The 23,851-nt window shown below is 43.4% G+C and overlaps 2 protein-coding genes across 2 annotated transcripts in view; one reads left to right on the forward strand and one right to left on the reverse strand.

The window, feature by feature from the left end:
- The window catches only part of ITGB3BP (integrin subunit beta 3 binding protein), a 44,554-nt gene extending 39,498 nt beyond the window's left edge, over window positions 1–5,056 (reverse strand). The window contains exons 1-2 of the mRNA XM_019531566.1: window positions 4,962–5,056; window positions 1,463–1,505 (exon numbers count right to left, since the gene is read on the reverse strand). Coding sequence (XP_019387111.1) covers window positions 1,463–1,505; window positions 4,962–5,023 — 105 coding nt within the window. The 5' untranslated portion in view covers window positions 5,024–5,056. The remainder of the gene's footprint in view (window positions 1–1,462; window positions 1,506–4,961) is intronic.
- A 1,569-nt stretch (window positions 5,057–6,625) lies between these two features.
- Window positions 6,626–23,851, forward strand: part of EFCAB7 (EF-hand calcium binding domain 7) — a 44,694-nt gene continuing 27,468 nt past the window's right edge. The window contains exons 1-4 of the mRNA XM_019531565.1: window positions 6,626–6,711; window positions 11,843–12,030; window positions 19,931–20,142; window positions 23,190–23,276. Coding sequence (XP_019387110.1) covers window positions 11,844–12,030; window positions 19,931–20,142; window positions 23,190–23,276 — 486 coding nt within the window. The 5' untranslated portion in view covers window positions 6,626–6,711; window position 11,843. The remainder of the gene's footprint in view (window positions 6,712–11,842; window positions 12,031–19,930; window positions 20,143–23,189; window positions 23,277–23,851) is intronic.

Raw genomic sequence — 23,851 nt, forward strand, 5'->3', positions numbered from 1 at the left:
CCTGGTCACTCCTGGCAGTGCTCGGGGAAACAGTGACTTCCCCAATGCCTGCTGATCCCCCCCGACTAGTTTATAATGAAATTGTACTTTCATTATTTATATTCAACTTAAAGTCTTTGAGATACATGTAGAAGAGGCATTACATGATTATTTATTACAACTGAGATACCTACATTACAACTGAAATCCCTAAATACAAAATGATTTCAATTAAAATTTTAACCCATAATACTTCTGAAAAGCTGATATAAACAAAGTATTGTGTTGCAATTATTTTGCTGTAAACAGTTTGGGTGAAAATGCACTTCCTTTCTGTTCAAATACTTTTTTTTCTTTTTTAAGATAGGAACCAAGAGAGATGGATTTAGGCAGAAAAGGACTGCCTTTAATTTCAGGCTGAACCACTCATCTACAAAAATGTGACTCTGACCAAAGAAACAGATGCAAAATTACAGTCACAGCTGCATTCTGAGCAGAACAAGTTGGGTAATGGTACACTAAACTGCTAATTAAATTGCTAATGATATTTTTAGTGCCACTGCGGTATTTTGCCACCTCTGTTTAAATAAAAAAGTATCCAGCAAATTTTTAAAATTGCAAGTTTCTATTTCACTAAATACCATTGAGACTTCTAAATATGTGTTGCATATAAACCAATCTCTCCAAAATGACACAGCTATGTGGAGATTTACTGGAGGCTCATTTACTGACCAGCTATTTGTCTTAATATACTTCTCGACAAATTTTCTTTTCCTCTAATGCTACCATCCTCATGAACTCTTCTACGTTAGTGCTTGTAGCAACACCCACTGTTGGTAGGGGCAGATAATAAACTGACATATGTCATGACATGCTGGCACTGGGAATATACTATGGCCACATTTACAAAAAATAATAGCAACAGTACAATTTTATTTTTATTGTGATAACTGTGGTGAAATTTATTGCAGTGTTAGTATTTTATCGTTTCATTATGCCCGATTAGCTGAGGGAGGTAATTATATCCTTGACATAAAAATGCCTTTAATGTTTTCATTTCAATTTTGCAGTTTATAATATGCAGATTATAGCATTATCATAATTCCATATTGTTACATGTACAGTTAGATGGCAGAACATTTGCTTCCACTATTATGGAGCTAATTTCTAATAAATGATTTCACCAAGGCTCCTAACTCATTCAGGTCTTGGTTACGAAGTGAAGGTGACCAAAAATATGCATATTTATCTGTTACACTCAATTGCTTCATGTAGATAAATACTTCACTTAAAGTCAGGCAATGTATATGAAAAACAACAATTTCACTCCAAAGATTTTTAGCAATCAGTTCTTGTTGTAATGAGCTTTTTTGTAGACTGTTATCCAATCTACTATAAAATAACAAGCCTAATGAAATAGTGTGTTTATGTAGATTGCAGATAACTTTATTAAATAGTTCCAAATGCAAAATTGAATACTTACATTTTCTTCTGTATAGCTCTCTAACTTCAGTGCTCTCTTAGCTCTGAAAGACAAAGATAGAGAAGTATTACAATTCTTCACATAAAACATTCTTATCAATAAGATTCATAATCTGTGATTTTAAAAGAATTATTTCCCCCTACTTTTCAATGCATTGTTTTGTACACTATAATAGGGAGACCATTCTGAGCAAGGCATATTTATTAATTGATTCCAATGTTGTACGACAAAAATGTTGTTTTTTTGGGAAGCTGAAATGTTAAGTTGTTGGTATAAAAAGAAAATCCACCTCTCCATTTTATAGCACAAGAATTTTATAAATCAGTTAAGACACTGAACACATTATGCAGGACTCTATATTAAAAACAGAATACCTGTCTCTTTTCACACGAACAACCAAAAATTAAAAAAAAAAAAAATCAAACGCAAGTACAGTTATTTACATACCTTCTGGGCAGAAGCTGAAATTATTTTGCCATTAGTAGAAACCATGTATTAGGCATTTAAACACAGGTACAGCCAAGGTGAAAAAAGTAGTTCTTCCCATCATTTTAGCTCTTAACATGATTCAATGCTACCAGACTATGACTTAACTGGGGAACAGATGCTCTATGTCTTTACAAGTCCCCAAACCATAAGAAACTATTTTCTAGTCTTCTTCACAATACTGATTCAGGAACATGCCAAGCTCTCCCTGAAAAATCTGCTCTGCTGAACTGGATGCCCAGCTGTTAATGGCAATGCTAGAAGAGGAAAGCTGAATATTTATAATACTTTATATCGTACAGCTGTCTTCTAAAGAGCAGTCATCAAAATTTTATTGAATGCAGACTAAATACTCAAAGGAAAGAAAGGTCAACATAAATTAAGACTATTTTTCCCAGAGACAACTGCAACTTTTTAAGCACATTCTTAAATCTTAAACAATAGTTTAAAGCATTATATAAAACAACAAGAAAAATTATGGAACCCTTTATGAAATCATTCTCTAAGAAACTTACACATTTATTTTAAATTAAACAAGCTTTGGAAAATGTATTTTACTTCACAAGGTAGGCAAGCCCACAGATTCCACTTTGGAAAGCAACATTTTGATTTAACAGGAATTAGGATAACATCATTCAAAGCAAAGGGGGTTTTTTAGGCTGTGCCATTATTTCCACATTGCAGATGTGCCAGCATAAGAAGAAATGAACTAAAAAAAATGCTTCTTTGAAGTATCATTCATATATTATAGTTGCGTGAGGTAGCACCAATTTAAAATTATTTGTATTTCAAAAAAGCATAACAGAAATATTCTAGCTTTCAAAAGCCAAATAAACACGTACAATTTAATTTTCTGTATTAAAAAGCAACTGAAATTTTTGCCAAGGGAAAGTCAAAGCTGTAAGTTTGAATGAATTCTTTACAAAGGGTATTTTTTTAATATGGTGACCTATATTGCTTAAGGAATGCAGACTCCATTATAGCTTCCATCCTGGTGGCAGTAGAGAAACATAATATACATTAATACATCCACCCTGTAAGGGTGCTCTAGTCTAGAGGCCAATGCATTTGCATGTTATACTAAGGCATGTTATAATGGAAGTTTTTATGATGGACTTCAAAAGAAGCTGGAAGCCTAAGCAGAGCAGAATCTGGACTTGAGATAGCTTTACAATGAGGATAAATGAAACACAGCATGAAAATCCTGCTAAAGGATTTGGGAAATTTCTCAGGAAAAAAGTTGGAGGGGTCAGCAACACTTTATTTAAAGTCTTCCCAGTATTTTGTATAGCAATAAAGTTTGTCATCCCAGATTTGCCTCTGCATAGCTCAAGGAGTTTCCAGAGGCTTCACAGACCAACAGACACAGAGGCAGGTTTTTCAGGTTAATTCCTCTACTGAGGAAGGGGCTGCATGATGCCCTTTTTAGCCTTATACAGTTGCCTGAGACCTGCCCTTCCTAGAAAAAGTGAGAGAGTCTATTCAAACCCAATTACATGTTTTGGTTCATGAGTGTGTATTCTCTTTGATATCCTGGCACTGGCTGGTAAATCAGTGGTCAACTATAGTTCAGTCAGGACCACTTAGGACTTGCAGTCTCATAATCCAAATCTACCTCCTAAAAGTTCATTCAAGGAAATCTGTAAGGAGTCCTACTCAGCCAAAAACATCTCATATAAACACTTACGGGAAGAGGAGTAAAATCTCCAAACACAATGTTTAGAGTGTGGAAGTGAGAACAATGTACACAGCCCGTTTTAGGGTAGACTCATTAACCAGAATTGAAAAAAAAAATCTATTTGCCAGTAGCTAAAAGGTTTGCTTTGACTAACAAACATTGAAGCCTAAATCATCAAATGGTGAACAATTTAAACTTTCAGTAAAAGCAAAATCTAATAGTAATAAAGGTAACTACAAATTGGGTGCATTTACACATGCAATTAGCACGTAATGATAAACTCCAGCGCAGTTCACACCGGAGTTTATTGCCTCCAGCCACAGTGTTTACATGTACACCCAAGATCACAGCACACTGAGCTGGGTTGGAGCAGCCCTGGCTGGCAGAGGACCTGGAGGGTCAGCCTGCCAGCCCACTGTGCTTCACCGTAGCTCAACGTGCAGTGGAGGGGCCGGCTAGGGCACAAGGGTGCTACAGTATGGAGCTAACTGGCAGGCAGCCCCCCCCCACTGTAGTACCCTCATGCTCCAGCCAGCCCCAGTTACTGCCTACACGTACATTTTGGTGCATGCAATTACTCTGAAGTGGGATAGTACTTGTCCCGGACAATACTATCCTAAAGTGGAGTTAATTTACTGCGCCCTAACACAGGCACACCTGTAGACAGTGACACTTTACTGCAAAGCTAATAATCAGTCGGCTCCACAGTAAAGCGCACGTGTAGATGCACCCAGTGTGAAGTGCCTGTAACAGGACACAGCCTGACCTGTCCAAGACTGCAGGTCAACTTGTGCTACTTGCTCAGGAGAATGAAATGCACAGAACTCTACTCATTTCCTTCATGACTATTCACAAGTCGGGTACAGCAGTGAAACTAAAGAATCCTCTCACTTTCACACTCTTTGGCTTGGGAAGTTGTTAGATGCAGGTGGGAGCTATTCAAACAGCAGGCCATTTTCCAAAAAGCTGCTTTCTATGGTAGAGTACAATAGTAGAGACCCACACTCAATTCAGCAGCCAGGAAGAGCCCCAAAAGGCTGTCCACAAAAGGTTGAAGTACTTCAACCAGGTATGACAGATCAGCAGCAGCCAGCATTAGCTTCTCAAAGCAGCCGCTGTCATTTCCACTAGCACAAAGTCACACACTATCAACCACTTTTCATCCAAAAATAAATTAAGAGCATGCCTGGGAGGCAGGTAACTGCTACCTCTATTTTACAGATGGGAAAATTGGGGTTCAGAGGAGCTAACAGGTTATTATTATTTTATTTGTACTCAAGGCCCAAGAGCCCTATCAGGTACCAGCACAGAACCTGCTCTGAAGAGTTTACACACAGGTACTGAGCTGTCCTCACATGAAAGCCTAGTGAGAGCAGGGACTGCATCCAGACTTCCATGCTCTGGTTTCTCCAAACCTCAGAAGCAGGAAGGCACTGAGAGCTCAGGGAAACATTTTTTGCTTGTCAACCTGTACGTGTCACAGTATTGCCAATTCTCATGATTGTGATTCTTAAAGTCTATGCTTCAGGAATGTGAACACCTTAGCTCCTTCTTTCTTTTATATATGTTCATATACCGTATATGTATAAAAGAGCTAAGGTGTCCACATTCCCAAAGTGTAAACTTTAAAAACAACTCCCCAGATCATGAGAATTGGCAATACTGGTGTCACAGACCCCCAAACAAAACCTCAGAGCTCTTCCCTGGGATCTCAGGCTAAAAACAACCCACCAGTTTATCCCGGGACAAAAATATTGATGCTAGAGCTGTGCAAGGCCCTTGCTCTAGGATGGTTATCATAGAGGACAATCCTATTGTCCTCTATCCTCTATTGATATGAAACCTGCCGCCTTTGGGCAGTGGCAACGTGTAGGGGGTGCACATGCACCCCGACAGGCCATGCTCCCCACTTAGGCAACAGGCAGGCAGGAGTACCAGGGCCCCCCCTTTGAGCACCGGATGAAGCACCGTGGCCACTTCCTAGACAGCATGATCAGCTGCAGTCAGTGAGACTGGCTGTGCCCCCTGGTCAGCGAGACTGGCCATGGGGGACACTCCCCAGTTGCTGACTGATTACTGGGGTGGGGGGGCATATACCCCCCATCCCCCTTACTAAGGTGGCACCAGTCAGTTGCCCATGCCTCAGGGTTTTGTATCAACAGAGGACAGAGAAGCTGAAAACCAAACTGTCCTCTACAAGGGCAACCCCACCTTGCCCACGAGGCTTAACCAGGTTGCTTATTCCCGGCTTATTCTTTACCCCCAGCTCCTTTTTCAAAGGTAATCTAGACCCTTTACAAACTTGCTGTGAATGAATTAGACATCCTCAAGAAGAAGAATGTATTTCATTACCTCAGCATATGTCCTAATTAATAGGTATAAATCACATCCCACATCAAGTGCAGAGCCCTAAACAAAGGCCAGATTAAGATGGGACCAGAGGGCCCAAGAGAAGGCCAGATTAGGATGGGATTTTGGGGCCTAAACGAAGGCCAGATTAGGACAGCAATTAGGGGACCTAAACGAAGGCCAGATTAGGACGGCAATTAGGGGGCCTAAATGAAGGCCAGATTAGGACGGCAATTAGGGGGCCTAAATGAAGGCCAGATTAGGACGGCAATTAGGGGGCCTAAATGAAGGCCAGATTAGGATGGGATTGGGGCCTAAAAAAAAGACAGGTTAGGATTATGGGGCAACATACTTCTTCCCCGCCCCCCCGAGCTGCGAGGTGGGGACAGGCGGGATTTGACACCCCCAATGAACCCCCGGGCGAGGCCAAGTGCCGGCCCAAATCGGCCCAACCCCCTTCACCCCCGGGGCGGCGGCACCTCACCCCCGCCCGCCCTGTACGTACGGCATGGCCGCCGGTGCACCGCCCAAACCCCGCCGGCCGGAAACGCGTCCCGCGGCCGCCGCGCCCGGGCACGGGGGAAGGGGCGGGGGGACGAGAGACGGAGACGCCTCCTCAGCTCAGCCCTATCCGCCCCGCCCCCCGGCTGGGCCGGACACGAGCGCTGCCTCCCCCGGCTCCGTCGTGGCGGTTGGATGTTTCTCTTCCTCCTCCGCCGCGGCGGCGGGAGCCCAGGTCCGAGCTGCGCGGGGCGGCATCGCGGTGACCGCCGTTGGCGGGAGCGGCCTAGACGTGTCGGGCAGGCGGCCCGTGTGTTACCGATAGGGTGCTCGGTCTGTGATAAGCGGTGATTTCTCGTTCCCTCCCTGGTGTAACTCCACAAGGTGCCAGTGACGGAGGCCTGGGGAGTAGGAGCCCAAGGGGTCCCGCAGGGGACCCTACGTGCCTGCCTACCTACCCACGCCGCGGCCTTGTGGCTGATTTATTTATTATCCCCGAGCAGATATGCAGAAGTCAGCACCGGGTACAACCGTGTTTGAGGCCCTTAGACCGACAGGACCAGACAACTTAGTGCCCGTCTAAAAACCTTCATCACTTTTGCTAAAGGAGGAAGCCGTTGGTCATGTTTACTGGCCATTTACGAGCACGAGGTGTTGAATCGTTTCAGTTATTAGGATGAGAAACCGATTCCCCGATTTGCCAGGGCTCCGCTCTGTGCAGCGCTGTCGCCGTTTGTGGTCCCAAATTTCTCACAAAGCTGATGCTCGGGCTGGCTTGTAAACTCATGAGCCGCACCTTGGGCTCGCGGGAGTACAGCGAAGCGCATGCTGGTTTTTTGGGCAGATGAGGCTCTTTGGGTGAATCTGATCTCTTCTATTTTTGTGTTTTAAGTGTTTGAAGGGTTGAGTGTCACATGGAGAAAGTGGAACTGCTATCAGTGGGAAGCTGGATCGGCGTTTTAGCACCGGAGAAAATTAGGGTATTGATTTAAAAGCAGTTGTGCTATTCTTATATAGTGGTTGCCCAAAAACGTATGTTTTCTCATTAGAGTTTCTCTGTTGATACAGTGTGAACTGATTAATCGCCTACCAAATTCTAGCTGCTCGATTTTGAGACTTGAGATTTTGAAGGATAAAGCAGAAATAAAAACTGCACAGTGACTTTACAGTATAATCTTACAACATGCTGTTGTTTGTTTTAAAAATTATTCTAATACAGCAAGTTTCTAGCAGCCAGAAGCTTGGAGAAAGCTATCCATACTTTAGAATACACTGACATTTTATATCTACATTTAATTGCAGTATTTATGTTATCATTGTTCTCATGCTTATTTCTTTACCAACCCAACTCAGCATTTTCTACACGTGTGTGTGACATCTTGTCTTAAACGAGTTCACTTTTTTCACTCTGACATTGCTTTATTGTTTCTTTGTAGACCAATAATCAGAATTGGGTAGTGGGTATCTTTCCTCATTGAGCTTCTTAAAATGTTGCTTTTAGGCCTGTGCAGTGTCACTGGGGTTAGTAAGAGCCAATGACTATAAGGGTCTCCCTTGGTATGAATCTTGGACCTTAGTCTGTGATTGAATTCTGATGATCTCTAAACACACCAGCCTTAATTCTGGGTTTTTTCCTTCTGGGACATTAGCATCTGGGTAGTTATCTTTTTTAGAATAGCTGAGCTATTATCTCACAGTGGGTCTGTATATTAGTTGATTACAGGGGAAAAGCTGTCCATTTCTTTGTGTTTTAAGGAGTTATTTAAAGCTTGGTGAGAGAGAATGTTTCACATATTGCCACTAGAAAGTTTTAAAACATCAGAGGCTACAAGTTGCTCCCATTTTTTTTTTACTGCTGTAAGGTGAGTTGAATTGGCAGTAGTAACACTGTAAAATTGAGGAAAAAACATAGTTCAGACAAGCCCAGGAGGAGTGGCGCTCAACCGTCACAAGCCTGCTTAGCTCCAGGATGATTCACATGAACTCCAGGACCAAAGTATTGCAGAACTGGAAACTGTGTAGTATAACAGCTTTATTGAGACCCTGTGTCCATTATCCAGGCTGTGAATGATACTTCCTGAATATGAAGCGGTTTTAGCATGGCACTGTGCCCAAGATGATTACTGTATTTTCTCAAATATATCAGGCCCCAGAGTATACACCTAGTTTTTGAAAGGCAGAATAAAGAAATTATTTTTCCAGAGTTATGGCTTCATAGAGTAGGGACAGAGCCCTTCAGCTGACACAACCTCTTTTTTTACTGCATAACTAAAGTTGACTGCCTAGCTGCTGCTGAAGACTGGTCTCCATGGATGGATCTGTGATTTTGAAAGGAGATAAAGAGACTGTGCAATAGACCAGGAGCTTGCAGCAAAATTGCCTTAAAAAAGGCTAGCATGATTAGCAGAACATCAAGACTATTAAAAGGAGAGAGGGTTGTTGGTTGTAGCTGTGTTGATCCTAGGCCTTAGGCAGTCAAGGTTCTTTGGGCAGATGTGATATCTTTTATTAGACCAACTAAATAGTTGGGAGAAAGTTATTTGCAAGTTTGGAGGCACAAACCCTTCAGGCATTGGGAGACTGTGCTGCTGTTGTGTTCTCCAAGGTAGAAATGAAGTTGAAGTATAACAAGAAGTCTGTGAAAATGAAAATGAGTGGAAGTTTGTAAGACAAAGGGTAGAGATGGGAGTGGGGAGGGAAGGGATGGAAATGTGTGAAGGAATGTTAGTGGTCGGCTTGAGGCAGGTTACCTGGTGAATCAGATGTCAGGCAGGTTGTAATGTGTCATAAATCTAATGTCTATATTAAGTCCATGATTTTTTGTATCCGGTAGATTTATGAAGTGAAGTTCATAGGCTCATCTATGAAAGGTGTTTTGTAAGTTGCCTTTGAGGGTTAGAACTGAGCGATCAGAGAGGGAATCATTGTCTTGTGAGAAGTGGGCACCCACAGATAATTGGATATTTTTGTCTTTGATGGATTTTTGGTGTGCGTTCATTCTGGTGCGCAGTTGTTGTTTTGTTTCTCCTTCATATTTTCCATCAGGGCATTTGGTACACTGGATAAGATGCATTACATTTCTGGAGGTGCATGTGCAAGATCCAGGAATGGTGAGGGCTCTGTTGTGGGGTGTAGTGATTGTGAGACTGGTGGAGATGTGTTGGCAGGTTTTACATCTCTTATGCTGGCATGGTCTGGGTCCATTTGGTGTGGTTTGGGTCATAGGGAGTTTGCTTCTTGTGATGAGGTTAGTGAGGTTTGGTTCTTTTTTAAAGGCTAGGATGGGTGGTTCTGGAAACATCTCTTTAAGAATTGAGTCTTCTTCTAGTAGAGATGATCATTAACACCTGTAGAGTAAAGAACAATGAGCCAGTAAGGCTATCGACTCCCACAGCTGCTGCAATCTGGAGCAGAAATCTAATCAGAGTGCTCCCAACAGAGTCAGAACATCAGCTTCCCCACTTAATACCTGCACCCCTATTTTGGGGAGCTGATTCTGGGGGGAAAGGTGCATGTTTGTATGCAGAGGCAGAGTAAGGTGTACTGGGGCCCTCGGCAAGCACAAATTTGGTTTGTGCAAGTTAGTAAAATCTCCCTGCTCCCCACCCTACCTAAGGCTGATTACATGCACAGGCACATGCACTCTACTCTTCTTTCTCTGCAAGTGATCACACACACATACACATACACACACCCTCCCTTCCCCTCCCCTCTGCCCCACTCAATCACATGGAGGCAACCCTTCCCCCAGCTGCGAGCTGCCTTTGGTTCAGTCTCACTCCTTATCCAGCCTGTTACACTGACCTGCAGGGACTTGCTGCAGGCTGGGCCAGGAGTGCCATGCCGTGTCTCTGCGGGTGGGCACTGGGAAGGGTTGCTGCGGGAGGCTAAGATGAATTTGGGGGGGCTATGATCTCCAAGGCCCTCCCAGCGCTGCTGCCCACAAAGGTGCCATGTGGTGCTCCTGGGCTGGCCCAGCTGCCCCCCTCCCCTCCTGCCAGGTAGGGCATGGCTCTCCCAGCCTGGCTCGGCCCCGTCCTCTCCAGACGCGGAGCCACCCAGCCCACTCCCGGTTTCCCAGGCACAGCACGGCTCTCCTAGGCTGATCCCAGCACTGCCCCCTGCTCCCACATTTCCAGCTCCCAGGGAAACAAATGTGAAAACTGCAGTTTTAAACTTGGCTCCAAAAATGGGCATCGACTTTAAAACTGCAGCTTTCGCATCCCTGCTGATGAGGATCCTGGGGCCAGGGCCCCAAATTGATAGGGGCCTCTGGGCTCGTGTCATGCTGGCCTGTGCATTAATCTGCCTATGGTTATATGCAAGAAAATATTGTAGCTCTGCGCCTCAGGATGGCTGACGGGGTAAAGCAGTGCAGCTTCTCAGAACAACACCTGGCATCACGGGAATGTTTATAATAGGGGGAGACTGTTGCAGCAAGGGAAGTTTAGGTTAGATATTAGGAAAAACTTTCTCACCAGGAGGGTAGTAAAACACTGGGACAGGTTACCGAAAGAGGTTGTGGAATCTCTGTCCTTGGAGGTTTTTTAAGACCCCACTAGGCAGAGCCTTGGCTGAGATGATCTAGTTGGGGATGGTCCTGCCTTGAGCCAGGGGTTGGACTGGATGTGACCTCCTGAGGTCCCTTCCAACCCTCATTTTCTATGATGCTATGACTGGTTGATTCCTTCCTGGAACCCACCCACTTCAAAGCCACCACCCTAGGGCAATGGTTCTTGATATTTTCAGACTCAAGGCACCCTGGAAAATACCAGCTCTCTGTTTTTATTTGTTTCTTCACTACCAAAAAATAATAAAGCAATTCTTGTTTCAAAGTTCGTTGAAAGACCACAACTAATCAGAATGTTTTTGACACTATTGATTTCTGTTTGAAATTTCTGGGTTTATATCGTGACTCATATGTAGGCCTTTGCACACCTAATATTGTGTGTCCCCCTGTGCCACCCTTAAAAGAATTTAATGGCATGCTGTTGAAGAATTGCTGCCCTAGAGACAGAACTCTGATCTTGAATGTCAAAGCAAGCATTGAAAAGTTTATTGTGTTTGAACTTGGTAGAGATGCATCATGGCCAACAGTTCAGGGACACTAAATAATATTATCCTATTTTCTATTAATAAGGAGTAAATAATAATTAATAATGATTAGCATTTATTTATTTGTAATTCGTGGATCTCAGAGCATTTTACAAAGATGGATGAATATCAATATTCCAAACATGGAAATGAGAATATGGGAAACATGCACAAAAACGTTAAATGGATCGGTGAGGAGGTCAAATCAGGAACATACTTAAACACTGTGAAAGTAAAGAACCAGACACTAAATATATTTGTGTTCTTCACAGAATGGCGAGCAATACGGGAAGTAATGCATTCCTTTCCAGCCAGAAAGCCGTGGTCTCAGAAAGTCCTCGAGCAAAGAAATCCCAGTATTCTGAAGAAGAGACATTTTATGTGAACTGCAGAGCAGCTTATCTAACTGTTTTTAAAAGCAGCTTAGAAAACATTAAATCAAAGGAACAACTCTGTTTAGGTAATGGGTTGGAGTTTTTGTTTTTATTTCATGTAGTGTGTGAAGATTATAGAAGATTTGCCAAACAGGCAATATTTCACTGGTAGAAATAACCTGATGCATAATGGAAATAGCACAATAGATGTTTTAACAATTTGAGCAGTTTTGGGTGAGGTTGAGGTCTTCAAGGATCAGTGACTGAATATTTTATATACTTTTTTAAAGGTTTTTTTCTCTTAAAAAACCATACAGTGGTTTTTTAGATACTTTACAACAACAACTTTTCCTCCATATTTTTCTTTCCCCTCAGATCTTTAAACTATATCTGTAGGTATTGGATGGCACCTAGAACTAGGAACATTATATAGAGCCTCTCATCTCTAAATCACTAGTCTCAATGAGCAAAAGTCAATACCAGCTGACAACTACTGGGGGACCTGAGTGAGTTGTTTAACAACACCAAGTCTGATGGTGGCATTCATGCTTTACTTGAAGAGGGGCTAGATACTTCTTTGAGATTGTGACATATTGCAATAAATTGGTTCTCTATCTCTGACAAGTGATAAAGTGAGTTGATCTCTGTTCGGTTTCTAGTGGACAAGTGTCCCCAGCACAGAAAATCACCATGGCAACTGGCATTAATTGGCACAGTGGTTTGCAGTCTCATCAGTGAAGCTGTAAAATGAGTCATGGAGATTAACCTACCTTTCCCTCCCTAGAGAGGGTCCCCCAGATCAGGGTTGAGACTCATTGTCCATGTAGTAGGTCAATAGCTTTCCTTGTCCTTCAGCTGACACTGAAGAGCTTGCTTAATTTTTTGAAGTCTAAATGCACATGAAGTTAAAACACCAGTTTCTTGCAGTTCAGATTAGGATTTCTATTCTTCCTAGTATTATTCCATATGTGTGATTAGGTGATAGCCCTGTCAAGAGTTCAACAGAAAAAAATCCTCTGCATATATTTAAAAAAAACTGTTGATTGCAGTTACTCGTAGAAGATACAGACACTTGAATCATGATTATGATACTTAAAACTCTTGAAATAAAATGATGCTTAAAAATGTTTTGAAATAAAAATAAATGGAAATTTCAAAGCTGCTGGATGGATCTATGAAATGACCAGTATACTCAAGATTTTTTGTATACACACAACAAAAAGAATAGTTGATTTACTTACAGGATTTTAATTAGTTACTAATCCTGTTAAATAGTATGTGGAATAACATGAACAGTTCCAGCAAGAAAAACACAAAGCAAATGCAGTGTCATTGATGCCCTCTTTTTTATCAGATTGGTCACTGGTCTAGCAAATACTTGAAATTTTTTTCTTAAAACCCCAGTATCCCTTTATGAAAGGAATTTGACATGTTGTCTGCAATAGGAATTCAGGAAGTCCTTCCCAGCCTTACGTTCCACCTGAAATCTTTCTATTAAATGAGAATCTGTTTGCTTTTTTAAAATGAAAGTCTCTAGTCATCTTGACTAGGGAGAAAAACTTGAAAACGTCAGGCTCAGAAATGGAAGGGAAAGACGAAGAACCCAAACGTATTGTATTTAAAAAATCACATGAATAGTAAGTTAATCTTGTGATTTTGGGGGACCTGAGCATTTAGGCCTGGCAGTATTCCAGTGTTTCTTGTTAAAGACCTACTGTTAGAGTATGGTGTTAGAAAGTGGTGTATTTATTACATAAAACATGCAGCATTGTAATCACAGAAGCAGCAACAAAGTAAATAGAAGAGTACTCGCACATTATCCAATTGCACACTTTAGTCATAACACCGTATTACATTTTTGTATAACATAAGATTTGCTGCCTATACACTTTAACTTCTGTTTTAATCTCTGCATCATCTTTACCTCCAACACATAAGGTCAACCAGGAATGTAGCTGACATAAACTGATGTATGCTTGTTGTGCTGCACAGTTTCAGATTCACATCTTTTCCAGTGCCTGAAACATTTTTCTGACTAGCGCACACAGCCTTAAGCAGACTTTTAAATCTATGCTAGAATTCCTTTTATAAAATCTCAATGATGGTTTTGGATAATCTGGATTTTAAAATAGGAGGGGTGTGAACAAATTAATGTAATTTATATGTGTTGTGTCTTTCATCTCTATCCATATGCTACTTGGGCACATAGCAAGTGGGTGGGCACTTTGGTTTCAAGGTCAGCTGAGAAAGCGCAGTGACTGATTTAGGCTCGCAGCCTTCTCAGAGTTGTGTGTGAACTGATTTTCCTTTTAAGTCCATAAGCATTAAGAGTCATGGGCTCTTGTTAAAGTTTAGAGAGAATCCTGGCAAGGAATCAAATGGTGGAGCGGGTGGGGTAGGAGGGGAGAATCAGTGTTGAAGTATCTATGGTTACATGATGTTTGGCTAACAACACAAATTGCACTGTTCATCTAGACAAGTGGTTCTCAACCTTTTTGTACTTGAAGCACCTTCACTGGACTTGAGGCACCCCTCATTGGACCTGAGTGAATTGAGTTTCAAAAACCAATTTCAAAAACTAATTTATATATTACATTGCTTACCGCTTTGTGGAGAGCCTGGGCAGGGGGATGGGGGAGAGATGAGCCTGAGCCTACATTTATCTTAGAGGTGCACCGATACATTGGTCCAATATTGGATCAGCACTGATATAAAGAAAATTAACTGTATCGGAAATTGGCCTGATGTGGCTGATGATTTGGCCGATAAATGCACAGCACATGGGCAGCAAGAAGCACAGTCTGGCAGCTTGGAGAGTTGCGTGCAGCTGGTAAATCTGTTGCGGTGGATGGGGAAGCAGGAGGGAAGGGGCTTGAGGGAGGGCAGATCAAGGCCTACCTCCCCCAGTGAAGGAGGGAGTGGGGCAGGTGCTGCCTAGCCAGGGCAGGGTGGGCACAGGATGAAGCTGTAGCTTGTCAGGGGGCAGGGGAAACACCTCCAACCACTGCACACACCACAGAAGGGCACAGGGTGGGTGCACATCCCTGCATCTGGGCAGGGCATGGGTGGGGTGGACTGCAGCTGTGGGCTGGGGCTGCACCAGACTCTTCCTGGCACATGGCGGGGGCAGTTGGGCTGGGGCCACGCTCAGGGTGGGCAGTGGAGGCCCTGGCTACAGGCGAGCTACGGCAAAATTTGGGGTAGCTGCACCCTCTTCCATAGCCCCCTTCCCAGCACTGCCACCAAATGCAGCCTGGCCTGGTCCCCACCTTGCAGAGCCCAGCCCCAGCTTGCAGCTGCAGCCTGCCCTGCCCCACCCCATGCAGATCTGGGGCCCCCTCTCCCCCTGCAACTGTATTCTCCTGGAGTGTGCACAGAGGTGGGAGCCATACCCCCATCCCCATACCCTCCAGACAAGCCACAGCTCTCATGCCCCACCCCACCCTGGCTGGGCAGCACCTGCCCCAGCCCCACTCCCTCACTGCGAGGGATGTTGATCTGCCCCCTCGCATCCTTTTCCCTCTCCCAACCCCTTCCACCACAACAGACTTACCAGCTGCCTGTAGCTGTGTCGGAAATCGGATCGGTATTGGCCAATACGCCTCCTTAAAAATTGGCTATCAGTATCAGCCCCCAAAATCTCTATCGGTACACCCCTAGTTTATCTACTTATCTGCTAATCTCATGACACCATGCAGTACTGTGATAGGCTCACAACCACAGTACCAGCCGATGGGCATGCCCCATCTCCTGGGCCATTTAGAACCTGGGTCTATTCGTCCACCACAACTTGTTTTACTGGGTTTTACTTCTGGAAGTGGTGCTTGTTGGCGCTGAATTTAAGACCTAGATACCTTGTTCCAGCTGGACCTAAAATCCTCAGATCAACCATGACGTCTTCCTTCAATAATAGGCAAATGTTATTGATACGCCATGGTACCAGATATAGAATTGTTTGCATTATTCTTATCTATCAGGCTCAGGGTTCACAGAGTTAAGGTATGTCTGGCTAGTACATGAGCTTCACTCTGCAGTTCTTTCTTTAATATCATATGGCAGCAGCCTGGAGGTTGGAGGCCAAGGTCCTCTCTCCCCTCCCCTTCCCCCCCCACCCAGTGGGGTGGGTGAGATGTGCTGGTGGTGTGACCTCTGTCCATACTGGCCTCAGGTTCCTGTCTTGGGGATACTTCGGTACTCTATCCTTCCTTCTGTATTCTTTGTCTCTTCTGATGACTCTTCATCTCTGGGCATCATTGATTGGTCTCTCTGTGGTTGTCATACTGTCCATGTTTTGTCCTGTCAGCATATTTCTTTGTTTCACAAACCCACCACATAGACACATCCTAATTTGGGCTTTATGGTCTCTCCTAATTTGGTCTGTTCCTCAAAACAGGAAATCCCAAGGACTCTGCAATTGGGCACTATGACCTGGTGCCACCTTATGTTATGGAACAATGTGGTACATATCTTCAGTTTCCCAGCCTGTGTCTGCTTGATGCTTGTCTGTTAGACACAGTGGGCCTTGAGGAAACTTGTAACAAGCAGGCTTTTTAAAAATCAGTCAACCCTTGCCATTGCCTTGGACCATTGTTGTAATGCATATCTGCTTTACCTATAAGCCAGTTCTGAAAAACAAACCTCTAAATACCATTTTCTAGCCATCAGTACTCAGTGGCTCCTGTAGGACCCAGGACACGCCTTCTGTGGGACTTCTCTTCTCTTATTCCCCACGCATTTCCACTTGGCTGTTCAGGATCAGCCTGGATGATGCTCAGATACAGTGATGGGGCCTTCTCCTCCTGTGTTAAGGTGCGGTGATCATGAGAGCTGCATGGGTTCTGGCTTTGGTTCTGTATGCTTGCAAAAATTACAGCAAAATAACAATTCAACTAAAATACCTCAGTGCAGTTGGCGGGGCAACGATGCCCCTGCAACCGAGTGTTTTCCTTCAGCATGTCGGTGTCTCAGTGCCTGGTGCACCCTTCTCCCACAGACTCTTAAGTTAGTGATGCCCCTTTCTGGGCTGGGTTCTGTCCAGCCAAGTACAGTAATGCTGTGGGACATGCCTCAGTGCACCTGCTCAATGCTTGCAGTTCCACCAATCCCCCACCAGGGTGCTCTGGGTCCATAGACACTTGGCTGGGGCATGCAGTGCCAGGGGGGCTCCGTGCTGGAGTCTCTCCTCGGCAAGCTCCTGTAGTGCCCACTGGGCCACCCTCTCCCAACCCCAGCTAACCTGCGTACTTCTACAGGGATCATCACGGGTGCCAGAGAGTGGTGTTCGGGCTGGGCCACTCAGCCCACCAGGTGTGGCAATCAAGCTGGCACTTGTGTGAATCTCTGGTGTCCCATGGGCAATCAGGGCTTCCAGGGATCTTACAGGGAACTTAGCCCCAGGAGCACAACCAGCTTCTGGCTTCATAGCATGTGTCTGGGTCCTCCCTAGGTGTGCCTCAACACACTGCCCCTCCAGGCATGCTGGCCCTGAAAAGATGCTCCAGGCCCCATCCAGCTGTAGAGAGAGCATCCAACTCTGCTGCTAGTGTTCCCACATGCCCTGGCTCCACTGCGGGACTTCCTTTAAGCCCACAGCCTTCAGGTGCCAGACCAACCAGCAGAGCTCCTGGCCACATGGTGCCGGCTGACTCACCCACAGACCAGCCACATGGATGCTGGAGCTGCAGTGCGTAGGGCTGGATCCTGTCACAAGCATTCTTCAGAGGATCGAGGGGTACCCCAGGGTGCCACAGCATCTCGATTGAAAGTCACTGATTCTGATCCTGTAAAACTGACTTGGCAGCAGTTGTGCTTACTCATGGAGCATCCTTTAATGCAGCATTTCTCGACTTGTGGGTCATGACCCAAAAATGGGTTGCAAGAGTACATGCAAGGGTCACAAAGAAACTTGAAAAAATGGATCAACACACTTAAAAAATAGATTCTCCTTTAAAGGAGAAAAACATGGGAAACTGGGTTTCCCCTTTCTGGTTACCAGAGTTCCAGCCTGCAAAGGGCTGCTTAGGGTTGGGGGAGTGGGAGGAAGGCAATCGGGCAGGGGTCGGGACTCGCCATTGATGTTTACAAATGGGTCCTGGTATCAAAAAAGGTTCAGAACCACTACTTTGATACTGTGTATCAGAATGCTGCTTCAGGTATCAGCAGTATCCTCAAGGAAATGTAAGCAAAAAGTTTGGTCCAAACAAACTTTCAAAAATATAAACTGGGGGACAGGAGAACCATTTGTAGCAAATACTGACCTCTCTGCAATGAGAAATCGTGGCAGAGCGTGGCAGATCATGGCAGAATTTTGCCATATATTTAAGGGAAAACTAAATGTAAGTGAATGTTGTGATCATGAACATTGTTAGATTGATAGTTCAGGAGACTGGGTTATTCGCATAACAATTATAGAGAATATTTGCTCTTTTTCAGCTGACCTTGTAACTGATATGTGCACACAATTGTGTCAAAGTGACACATGGATAAAGATGTAAGCTTTCCTATCTTGTTCATGGAGGAACCACTTTGGCTCAGGGAAAAGGCAGAAACTTCTATTCTGTTTAGTATTGCATCCAGTATTAGTAACAAAAGTATTCATTGTGATTGAGAGTTCTTTGGGGACATTTTTGATGATATAGATACCCAACTGATAATTGTGATGATACCACCAACTCATTTCATATGGGCTACTGAATCGCTCTCAGTTAGTAAAGACTTAGTCATGGGAATCTCTAAAAAGCAAACTGCTGTCTTGGCTGGAGAGGAAAGGTTCCATTAATGTTCCTAAACCACATAATTATATAATTTTAAGGTATCTTTTCTTAGACAGCATGTTTGATTTTAGCTCCAGTTCAAGCTCTTATCTTCTTTATATTGTACACTGATGAATGCCTAGTGTAAATAAAGATTTTCTGGACTCTAGCTAGAAATGGCAAATTTGACTTCTGTCCCTGTCATGTTTAGGACCAGTGTGACATTAGCTGTTGATTTTTAAAAAAAAACTGAGAGTACATTTAAATGATCAACACATCTTCTTTTTTGAAATACATGATAATTTCAGTTAGTTTAATTTAGAGAAATTACACGAACATTATTTAAGGTAGCTTCTATGCTAAGGGCTTGAACTAACTCACATTCAGCTTAGTGAACAGATTTGCACTGACTTCAGCTGATCTGCCCATGAATAGGTTTTACAAATAACAGGCTGCTAGTATTCAAGCCAGCGTATTATACACAATGGATCAAATCCTACACTTGTCACAGGGGAAAGAGAGGGAATCTCCCTTTGAAGTAGATGGATATTTTATCCAATTGTGACTCTGATCCTGCTGGGCTTACTCTTCTGAGAAGCCCCATTGAGCTGAGTGGGACTACGCACAGGAGTAAGGCATAGCTGCAGAGCAGATTCTTTATATTTTTTGCTATAAATCTATGGCCACAATCTTGTGCTGCCACAGGAGAAGCCATAAAGCCAAATTGTGATTTGAAACGTCACCATTTCCTTCCTGGTTCCCGCCTGTTTTGCTTATACTTTGCTTATAGTACAATGTACTTTAACAGTGTACTTTCCTATACATTATCAGGTTAGGGGGACATTTTCCATTTTCTTTCCATCTCAGTGAAATGGAGCTGAGGATGTAGTATTCCTGCAGAGGCTGTTCTTGCCTCCATGCAAGAACAGCTGTCACACAGCTGTAAGAGGCATCTTACACCCACATACTTCCTGCTATGGATGTGCAGGATAGGCCAGAATCTGGCCCTAGAATAAGGCCGGCAGTCTTTGGTCTACATCCTAACCACAGCTGCTAGCATTATGCAAAAAAAGATTTATTATTTATTTATATATTTTGCCTAGGATTGGTTAGATTTTTTTTTAAAAGAAAGGTTGTCTTAACATATGAACTGACTGAAAGATAGTGAGAGAAAAAAACATATCTTCTACCTATCAGTGTCCATGAAGAGTTAATATTGTGCTCTTATGTTCAGTACTACAACAGGCTGGGGGAAATCCATCTCAGAAGACAGTTAATAAGTACTGGACTCCCCAGACAACTGCACTGAATTTTGATGATTTTTGTATTATCTTAAAAAAAGAAAAACCAGCTACAAAAACAGATCTGCTCCAAGCATTCATAAAATTAGATAAAAATAATGATGGATCTATTTTGCACACAGAACTTCATAAAATTCTTACAACAGTAAGTATCATTGAAAACAATTACAGATTTTGTCTACTTTTTCACAGAGGTTGTATTTGTAGAAAATTGGTGTAGTGAAGCTAAACTTTTGAAAATCACAGGAACAATCTTGAATTTAAAAAAAATTGTTTTGGAAGAACCAAAAAAGTCAATATCTGAATATTTTTTTTAATGATTTTACTTTTACATTTAAATCCTGGCTTCCAGGGCCTTTCCCTTCTCGTGTTTTCTTTACAGTCATACATTTGGGAGGTCCAAGAGCTTCTCTAGGGAATCCTATGACTCCAGCTGACTTCCTGCCCTTTGGGCAGGGGGCTGGACTCGATGATCTCCCGAGGTCCCTTCCAGCCCTGATGTCTATGAAATAAATTCCCATCCTGGGTGATGGGCATCAATTGAAAAGTATGATTTTTTTTTTAATTTAATTTTTTTTAAATTTTAATTTAATTTATTTTTTTTATTTATTTTTTTTTATTTTTTAAAATTTTTTTTAGAAAATACCTTATGCTCCTTCTCCCCTGTTCTGAGCTAAGGCAGTAGGACTCAGACTTCACTGACTTCACTGCTTAGTTCTTTGTCCCTACAAATCCCCTCCTTTTGTTAGGGCCCATATGGGGTTGTTTCATTAACTCTGTGGATAAACCTGTTTATTTGCTACCCTCCCTTTTTGTCTTTTCTCTCATTTATTTCTGTCAAAAAAATTATTTTCCCCTCTCCTCCATTTGTTGTCAGGGAACTGGGTAGGGGTGGAGGAATCTGCCCATTGCTGGTGCAGTCTCTGGCTGAGCCAGGCTCCCTGCACAGCCACTTGCCAGAGCTCCCAGCTGGAGTGGTCCAACTCTCAGCTGAGGCAGGTAGGGTAGGGGGAATCCCAGCATCACACCTGATTTGCTTCTGCCCCTGCCACAGGAAACAGCTGTGGTGGCCCACAGATTCTTCCTTCCAGCCTGCTCCCAGCCATTGGGGTGGGAGGGGAACCTATGTGCTGCACCCACTGCCCCTCTCTGAGCTGGGGTCCCTGTACAGCTGCTTCCTGCATTGTAGGGCAGGATAGGGTCAGGAGTGACTTTGGGGCTCCTCCTGAGCCTGGATCAGCAGCAGAAAGCAGTGGAAGGGACAGATGGTGGGAAGGTAGGTGGAGGGGGGGCAAGGGGTGGGGTCAGGCTGCCAGCTACCTGTTCCCCATGCCACCTGCCCCCCACCTCTGCTTTCCCCAACTGCTTGCTGACCTCCCACTGCTTTCTCCTACCTGTCCCCCCCACTCTTGCTTTTCTCCTTCTTACCCCTTTGTCCCTGCTTTCCCCATGTTTACCCTCAGCCTTTACCCCATTTCTGCTTTACCCTGTCCCCTGCTTTACCCCCACTCCTGCTTTTCCCCACCTCTTCTTTCCCCACCACCTGGCCTCCATCTCTGTTTCCACTTTCCCCTGCTCCCCCCAGTCTGTCCCCCTGCCACTGCTTTTCTGCTGCAGTGGTGGTGGTGAATTTAAAGTGATCCTCTAACAATTACATTCTAAACAAAAAAAATGTATTTAAAACTTTGCAAATTATAACAAATTTATAATTAGGCTTGGTGCTGAGCCCTGTGCCTGCTTTTACTTAGGTGGCACTTGACTGCTGGAGGGGCCATATTCCAATAAGCATAACTAATTTCCATATCAAATTCCCAAGGGCTTGTTTTTTTGTGTACAATGAACACAAATGCAACATTGTAAAATGCCATCATCTTAGTTCAAAACACAGAATCAAATTGTGGGTATAATTTAAATAGCTGCCCGGAAGGATTTTAATAAATAGTGTCCAGATGTGGTCATTCTAGCAAAAAAGTGACAAAGCAAAAGGATTTAAAGCTATTTTATTAATGTGAGCAGGAGCAAAAGAAAATTAAATTAGGTGAGCAAACAAGCCCATATGGTAGTGCCAACCACAACAAAATTAGGATCAGATGTTGACTTTAGTTCCAGTTTCAAGATCCCTAACCAGAAGGTGTTCTTTGAGTACAAATAGTGATCATAACAAAATGGAAAGTTGGAATAAGTCTTGAATGTAGCTATAGCCACCAGGGCTGTGCGAAATTTCGCCGACCATTTTATTTTGACACTTTTGACTCATTTTGAGGTCAAAACTGCAAAATCGAAATGAAACAAAGGGCTGCAAAAGAGCCTCGAAACAAAACAAGGCTCGTCAAAACATTTCGACCATAGTGCTGGGGCTGGGAAGTCAGTCCAGCTGGGCTGACTTCCCATCCTCAGTGCAAGATTGGGCTGGGAATGGGAAGTCAGCCTATTCCCAGCCCGATCTAGCACGGGTGGATGGGATGGGGAAACTCAGCCCAGCTAAATTAAGTTCCTTTCCCCAGGGCCGCTCGATGGTGGGGCTGGGGTTGAGAACTCAGCCCAGCTGGGCTGAATTCCTTTCCCCAGCGCGATGGTCAGGCAAAGTGTCAAGGCAGCGTCAGAACAGGTTCACTGTTTCGATGAAGCAAAACAGTGAGGTTGTTTCAACTCAAAGTGAAATTCGATAGAAAACACTGTTCTGTCCAGACCTCGAAACTGAAGTAGGAACGGAGCAGTTGTTTCATACAGCCCTAATAGTCACACCATGAAATGTGTGAAAGGGCTATTGTTGCAATTTTAAAAATTTTAAGTTAGAATGACTCCATTATTTTGTGAGGACACAATATAAAGAACTTGGTGTGGATATAGCTGCCCAATTAATGAGCAAAATGTTAGATATTTTTAAATTAGCCCATTGCTGCTAGTATATTAGTGTAAATATTAATTTACTTGAGGGGCTTGTAGTAAGGGATCTTGAGGTTGAATAAATTCTTTTACTGAGCATTTAGTAGTGCTTGAAGAGGTCAAATAACTTTTGCAGTGTTGATCATTACTTTGGGAATTCAAACTAAAATTTATTTCTGTGTGCCATAGATAAGATTTCTGGAAAGAATGCAGAAGTATTTACTATCTTTATAGTAATCACTAAACCAGGCATAGGAGTGAAAAAGTCTCTTTATTAGGAACTGAAATCTAACTTGTGTATTGCAGAGAGGTGAGAGAATGACTGCAGATGAAGTCAGTGCCATTACTAAATTGGCTGATGTAAACAGTGGGGGCAAACTTGACTACAAAAAGGTACAGTAAAAAAGTCAATACTGTATTGGTCTCAGAATATGGCAATTAAGTTATCAAATTCAGTAGATGCACTCTAATCCATACTAATAGGTCCAGTGGTGATGTTTGCAGATTACCAAGTGCTGGAGCAGAGCTGGTGATATTAATTCTCCAAGTTTAATATGGGATCTTGGCTTCCCTGGGTAAAAATCTTTAAACTGGGGGTATCAAACTCATCCCTCCTTGTAGGTCAGTTTTGAACTGTGAGGCTCCTTGAAAGCTAGATATGGATGGAGTGGCAGTGGCACAGCATGTGGGTTAATTCAGATATTGCTTGTCCACTACCACTCTCTCAGATTTTAGTTGTGGGTCCTGCCTCTGGCCCCACTTGCCCTGCCACCAAATTCCTGGACTCTTGGAGCCCCATGGACCAGATTCAGCCTGCAGACCATACGCTTAAAACCCCTACTTTAAATGCATGTCATTTGCTACTCATGAATTTCACTGTATTCATGGGCACAACCTGGCACCATAGAGAGCAGTGGCTTGGCATAGGTGACAGTTTACTGCAGATTTGGATGTTCAGTGGGGATTAG

This window comes from Crocodylus porosus, unplaced genomic scaffold (assembly GCF_001723895.1).
Source record: "Crocodylus porosus isolate Cpor-Errol unplaced genomic scaffold, CroPor_comp1, whole genome shotgun sequence".
NCBI lineage: Eukaryota > Metazoa > Chordata > Crocodylia > Crocodylidae > Crocodylus > Crocodylus porosus.